The following is a 6523-nucleotide window of genomic DNA, read 5'->3' as shown; positions in this document are numbered from 1 at the left end:
GACAGAAAGGTTCCGGCTGATGACGCAGTAACCACTCAGCTCCCTGGATATAAACACAGATGCAATCACTGAATATCTGTAAACCTGACTGAAACATTACACCACACTGGTGGCTGCCAGCGCTACCCCTCAGCCTCCAAGTTGATGCACATATGGCATCAATTTTAATAAGCTTATGTCACCACATTCTTGAGTTGAGCCACAAAGTTGAGTCTCCAAACCACCCACCAACCAGGCGGCATGATGACGTGATGCAGGTAATTGACAAATATAACCAAATAACAAAAAGTCTACTGATTTTAGTATCACATAATCATCATACCAAGGTTTTATGAAATACAATTTGTACTGTAATGTAACTTTAGAAACATTGTCCATTGTTAAAAATGAATAATAACATGTTTCTAAGAGTTTTAGAGGACAGTTTGCTACAACCCAACAAGCCACTACTGACAACCGTCTAACTGAATAAACAAAACCAATCCATGGGTCTTCTTACACTGCACAGATGAAATTATATTTATCATAAACAGACTTCATTTACCACAAATGTTCCCACTTGTATTCATGAATCTACTTATGCCACAGTCTGCTGTTCTTGTCTTGTCTGGAGCCCACTGATCAAAAAATACACACTGATCGTTGACCCAGATCCAGAAGCTGAAGCCACAGGTGTATTGAAGACCCAGCCAGACAAAGTGAGTGCCAGCCTTCTGAGCCTCCAACCCAACCCAGCCCTGGGTCTCTACATCAAGGATGGAAACCAGATCCATGTGTTCCCCTCTGCAGTGGTACAGGGCATCTTCGTATGTCTTGTTTTCTTTAATCAGTTTAAAGGGCTCTGAAAGGAAAACCATCAAAAAAAATGAAACTCAGTTCCACTTTCACTGAGCTGTGTACTTTATCATTATCCTTCACACCTCCTTTCCACAGTGACAGAGCTAAGACTGAAAATAAGTGTCAAAAAAGGTAACTCTTAGTGAAAAAGACTGAAATTGAGAGAAAAAAATCTTAATATTGTGATAAGAAAACCCACCGGTACTTAAAAGACAATGTTATAGTTAAATATATCAAAGTTGAACTTATTTAAAGTTCATCTCTGTCTGATCCAGCTGTACAATGTCCAAATGTATTTAATGTGCACCGATCAAAGTAGTTACTAGTTTTATAAGCAGGTATGGATTCTTAGTGAAACATTGCTCTTTATGCTATTATCTGAGTTATTGGGTGACGTGGGTGAAGGTGTGAGTGGGGGCTGAGACACCTGGGAAGGGATTTAGAAACTGCTATATAGGTGACTAAGAGTTCACCAGCCAAGAATAACAAGAACAAAAAAACATTTCACCTGAATTTTTTTTAATCCTTTATTTTAATGAAATATTATATTTCCTTTGTACCATTTTCCTCTGTGGTCCCTGAACTCCACAGCATTCAACCAGCTGCGAGACATGAAATGTGTGCAATTTTAATTTAAAATGCCAACTGTTATTGAGGTTCTGGCTTGATAGGTTGAAAAGATTGTTTTATACTTGCTTGAGGACAGAACCCGACTCATTTTGCTTTAAATAATGTATCATCAAGACTGAACTAAATGTAGACGCAGAGCAGAAAGCAGGGCATAATGGTTGACTGGTTGAGGGGCTTTTTTTCCAGCAGCTTGTTAATGATTTACTGATTGTTACAATGTAATTAGTTTTGTTTTAATTGTTGAAAAGAATTACTATAAATTAGTTATAGAGCAGATCAAAATTTATACTTTAGAAATTGTAACTATAACATTATGTTCCTCTATACCTCATTATTCACCCATCCTCTACTTGTTAGATGAATTTACTGGTATGGAAAAGTATTTGCATGTGCTGCTACTTTCACGGACAATGTAAACTGAAACATAACGATCGTGGTATGTTCACAGATGCAAATCAGTCTGGGAATGCTTTGCCTAATGACCATAACAGCCTCACTCTCAGTGTAAACAGGAGAAATGTGTATTTTCATGTTGGCAGCTATGAGGGAAGTGACAGAAGTACAAATCCAGCTGTGACTCAGAGAGGGGATCATATCAACATCAGTGTGTCTACAGAAAACTCCAGAGTGAGGGTAGAAGTCTTTTCTTTCTCTTATTAGAGGACACATTTGTGCAAAGAGTCTAAAGTAAAGATGCTGTGGAGTCTGTTGTTCATCACTTTGATTGGTAAGTGGATCATTTGATGTTCCTGCCTGGCACAGTGATGTTTCAATGATCGTTATAAAGAATGAAAAAGATCAAATATAACAGTTCAGTTTTACTGTGAGTTGATCCAAACTGCTCGATAAAGCAAAAGTCGTTTCATTTAGTTTAAAGAGGATTTGACTTTAGTAAAGCTGGTTTCATTTCTGCCTGAGTATTGAAGGATGGTTTACATTCTGTGCTTTCTGCTGTATTACCAAACAACAATATCAGAGCTGGCAGTAATTCACTCATTCTTACATCGTTCTCTGAAACTTCACAGGAAGATCAACTCAACAGGATCCAGGTAAGAGTGCATTTCTAATCAGTTTCTTCAGGTTATACCAACAGTTATGATGGTACTTCTGTTCTGAATATGTTAAGTGCTGTCTTTTAAAGAGATATACTTAAACTTATGGCTATTTATCTTTTTACATCATAGTAAACATCATATTTATGGGAACATGTTTCATGTGGGAATTTTCTGTTGGACTCAAGCATTATTACTCTGATATGAAAATGATCTATATGAATAAATGTAAATTAGTATTGCAGCATTTTTCTAAGGATTTACATGATGATGCTTTAAAAATAAGGGCTTTGATAAACATGCTGTCTTTGGGGTGTGGGTGGGAGAGAGTTACATTCCCTCAGAGTCAAATTATTTATTTTACGCATTCTGATGAATTTTTATTCACGAATCACGTGAATTACGGCATTACCTACTGCTTGGAAATTATTCTATTTTTCTTAATGAGTATCATACCTGATGGATCAAGTGTGTGTGTGTGTGTGTGTGTGTGTGTGTGTGTGTGTGTGTGTGTGTGTTAAAGAAGTTGTTGCAGAAGAAAAATTCTTGCCCCACCCTGAAACATATTTTGACATTCTAACATTTTCTTTTGCTCCATTTTCAGTTACATCATCAGGATGTAGTCCAGGCTGGGAAACTATCAAACTGGATGACAAAGTGGCATTTCAGTCTTCATTCTACACAGACAATGGTGTCAACTACACTGCTGACAGAGCTTTGGACGGAAATATTACGAGATGTTCTCACACTTTACCCACTGAGCCCATCAGCTGGTGGACAGTTGACTTGTTGGGTCTATATGAAATTTCCTGCATCACTATTTACAACATAAATCAATCAAATGTTGATCTAAGAGGCGCTCGGATCCTCATCGGGAACTCATCTGAGAGAAATGCTTCCGACACCACTGAGTAATACCTTCATCTTACTTTGAATCATTCTGTTCTCAGTCAGGCTCCAGCATGTCCAATATTTTTAGATGGTGTCCATTAATAATTTCAGCGATTATAATAGCCAAAAAAAAAATATTTGAATTTTTTCTGGTTCTAAAACACTTTGATTATAATGCTTGTAGTGACATTTGTATCTCACAGTGACTGTAGAGAAACCTCTGTGGCTTGATTTTGCTGATTGAATGTAAATGATAGATGTCACAGCTGATTCCTGCTGGATGTGCTGAATCCTAACAAAAAGTGTCCTTTGATCATCTCAGAGTCTTATCAGGGTTTGGTGTAAATACTACAATAAAATATAGGTGTGGAGATGCTGAGAGGCTGATGTACTACAAGTTAGAAAACACCTGCAAACAAGCAAAGCAAAAGCAAATGAGGAAAATATTTTCAACATTTTATATCACATTCAAAGTAAGAAAAGAAGAACTGAATAGAGAAAATGTTGTTAAACAGAAAATTCAACCAAACACTTAATTGTCTTTAAACCCAGTAATACAGTAACACAGATAACCCTGTATCAGTTCTATCAAATGAAATAGGAGGTCTAATATGATGTGATGTGGTTTGGAGTAATAATCAAGTATATGTGTAGAATATAAAATCTTTATTTATTCTCATTTTCCTTTGTTGTTTATTTGTAGGTGTTTTTCCTTCTTTCTTCAGACAGCAGCTCACATTTATTATCCAGCTGTTCAACTGTCTCCACTGTTTACAACATGATTTAATCATGATTTCTGTACATCTGTCCAACCCTTTGTCTTTTATCACAGGTGTGCAACAATCAACACGACTACTAAGGGAGAAAATAATACATTTAACTGTGAAAATGGACCAAAGTGGGGGCGTTATGTAACTGTGTACAAAAACACACCAGGGCTTGTAATTCTGTGTGAGGTGACGATGAAAGGCAGAAAAAAAGGTACAATAAAACATTTTTACCCACTAAGTCAGGGGTCGGCAACCCGCGGCTCCGGAGCTGCATGCGGCTCTTTAGTCCTTATACTGCGGCTCCGCATGGTTTGGGAAAATAAAGCCGTGCATTTATCGAGACTTTCAACCCCAGATAGGCCAATTATGGATCTTCGGATCCACATTATGTCGGCAGCTGTTCTCCACCGTGAACTATGTTAAAACAAACACCGCTCACGCCTCACAGATGACAGCTTACAGTCCTGCGTAAAGATGAAAGCCCCGATTTGTAGACGCTGTGCGCCGAGGTTTGGGACCAGAAGTCTCATTGTAAACATATCACTGCAGACCCGACGATGTTTGCATGGACATGCTTTTCAGCATCTCTTTATTGACCACTTTTCACACACGGTTGATGTACGCATACAGCCGGCTGTAGCTTTTCAGCTCACAACCCGACAACACAACAGCAGAGAGCGCACAGACTTTAAGGCGGCGAGGCGCGATTGCGGGTGCCGCTCAGGTGCGTCCGACTCCCATTCAGCGGCACTGCAGACCACGCCCCGCCACACACATTAACCAGGTAAAATAGATATTTAGGCAGAATTTTGCAAATATCTATTTTTTTTTTAGCGGCATAGTGCTTTTTTTTCCAATTACTTTTTAAAAAGGTGGCGGCTCACAACAGTTTTTGTTTGCTACATGGATCATTTTAGTTCAGCTGGGTGTCTTTCCTTTTGTTATATTTCTTAAGAGTTCAAAATGTGTTCATTACATAACTAAAATGTAATTTTCTCTGTAGCACTTCATGGATTTTATAAGTAACACACCTTAGTTGCTCTGTGGATTCTTTTAAAAAGCAGTTAAAACCTTTCTGTTCAAACAAGCCTTTTGTTGATCTACGTATTTTATATTCTTTACATTATTTACATTTGATCTTTTACATTGTGTATAATGTCTATTGATTGTATTGTTTATTTTAATATTTGTGTACAGCGCTTTGTGACCGCCTGTCTGTGAAAAGCGCTTAATAAATAAACTTTACTTACTTACTTTAGTTGTTCACACAAAGCATAAAGGTAAAAAACAATATATACAGTGTTATCTTCATTTTAGATTTCAAAAAGTATTTGCGGCTCCCAGTGTTTTCTTTTGCGTGGAAACCGGGTCCAAGTGGCTCTTCGGGTGTTAAAGGTTGCAGACCCCTGCACTAAGTTAACTGCTCAGTCAGTAGAGTCAATATAAATGTGTAAATGTTGACAGTAAGAATTATGTGCTTGAATTAACACAGCATGTTAGACACTCAGAAACACTGTTTGGTTTGATGCTTCTAAGTTTCATGTTTTGATGTTTTCCTTTTAGAGCCATTTAAACTGATTAAAGAGAACAAGACATGGGAAGACGCCCTGTACCACTGCAGAGAGGAACACATGGATCTGGTTTCCATCCTTGATAAAGAGACCCAGGGCTGGGTTGGGTTGGAGGCTCAGAAGGCTGACACTCCCTTTGTCTGGCTGGGTCTTCACTACAGCTGCACCCTGGACCTCTGGTTCTGGGTTGATGATCATTGTGTAGGTTTTGATCGGTGGGCTCCAGACGAGACAAGAACAGCAGACTGTAGCATGAGTGGTGCCATGAATACAAGTGGGAACCATCTGTGGTACAAGAAGTCTGTTTATGATAAATATAATTTCATCTGTGCAGTGTAAGAAGATCCATGGATTGGCTTTGTTTATTCAGTTAGACAGGTGTCAGTAGTGGCTTGTTGGGTTGTAGCAAACTTTCCTCTAATAAATCAAAGGTGATGGGTTCAGGCTCAGTGTAGTAGGAACATAAACAGTGGTGAAATTAACCAAAACTTTTCTATTAACACTCAGAAACATGTTTTTGTTTATTTTTAAAAATCTTCTACAGGCTACTTCGCTTTCCTCACTGCCTGCTTTATGATCACTTGTTTTTGTCTGATGCTGTATGTCATGTCAATTTATTTATAAGGACATTTAAAAACAACACAGATTGACCAGATTAAAGGTGCTGTACAAACTGAAAGAGAATAAAAAGGAATAATAATAATAAATTACAGTTAGAACTATTGTATTTCATGGTGCGATCATAATGTGATGAAGTTTTTTTGTCATCATC

General features: G+C 37.9%; 1 protein-coding gene across 2 annotated transcripts; it reads left to right on the top strand.

Annotated features, from left to right (window-relative positions):
• Nucleotides 1–2002: 2002 nt before the first annotated feature.
• On the top strand, nucleotides 2003–6200 carry LOC116314936. 2 transcript variants are annotated; one of them, XM_039619824.1, is made up of 5 exons: nucleotides 2003–2194; nucleotides 2493–2516; nucleotides 3136–3430; nucleotides 4243–4391; nucleotides 5744–6200. In XM_039619824.1, exons 1-5 carry the CDS (start codon nucleotides 2161–2163, stop codon nucleotides 6088–6090), a joined length of 849 nt encoding a protein of 282 aa, XP_039475758.1. In that variant the 5' UTR covers nucleotides 2003–2160; the 3' UTR covers nucleotides 6091–6200. The 2 variants fall into 2 exon arrangements, with proteins under 2 accessions (XP_039475758.1, XP_039475757.1); XM_039619823.1 differs by having other exon boundaries at nucleotides 3124–3430.
• Nucleotides 6201–6523: the final 323 nt, after the last annotated feature.

Source organism: Oreochromis aureus, linkage group 11 (genome assembly GCF_013358895.1).
Source record: "Oreochromis aureus strain Israel breed Guangdong linkage group 11, ZZ_aureus, whole genome shotgun sequence".
Classification (NCBI taxonomy): domain Eukaryota; kingdom Metazoa; phylum Chordata; class Actinopteri; order Cichliformes; family Cichlidae; genus Oreochromis; species Oreochromis aureus.
Note: the sequence above shows the minus strand (reverse complement) of the source record. Positions and strands in the feature narration are given on the sequence as shown.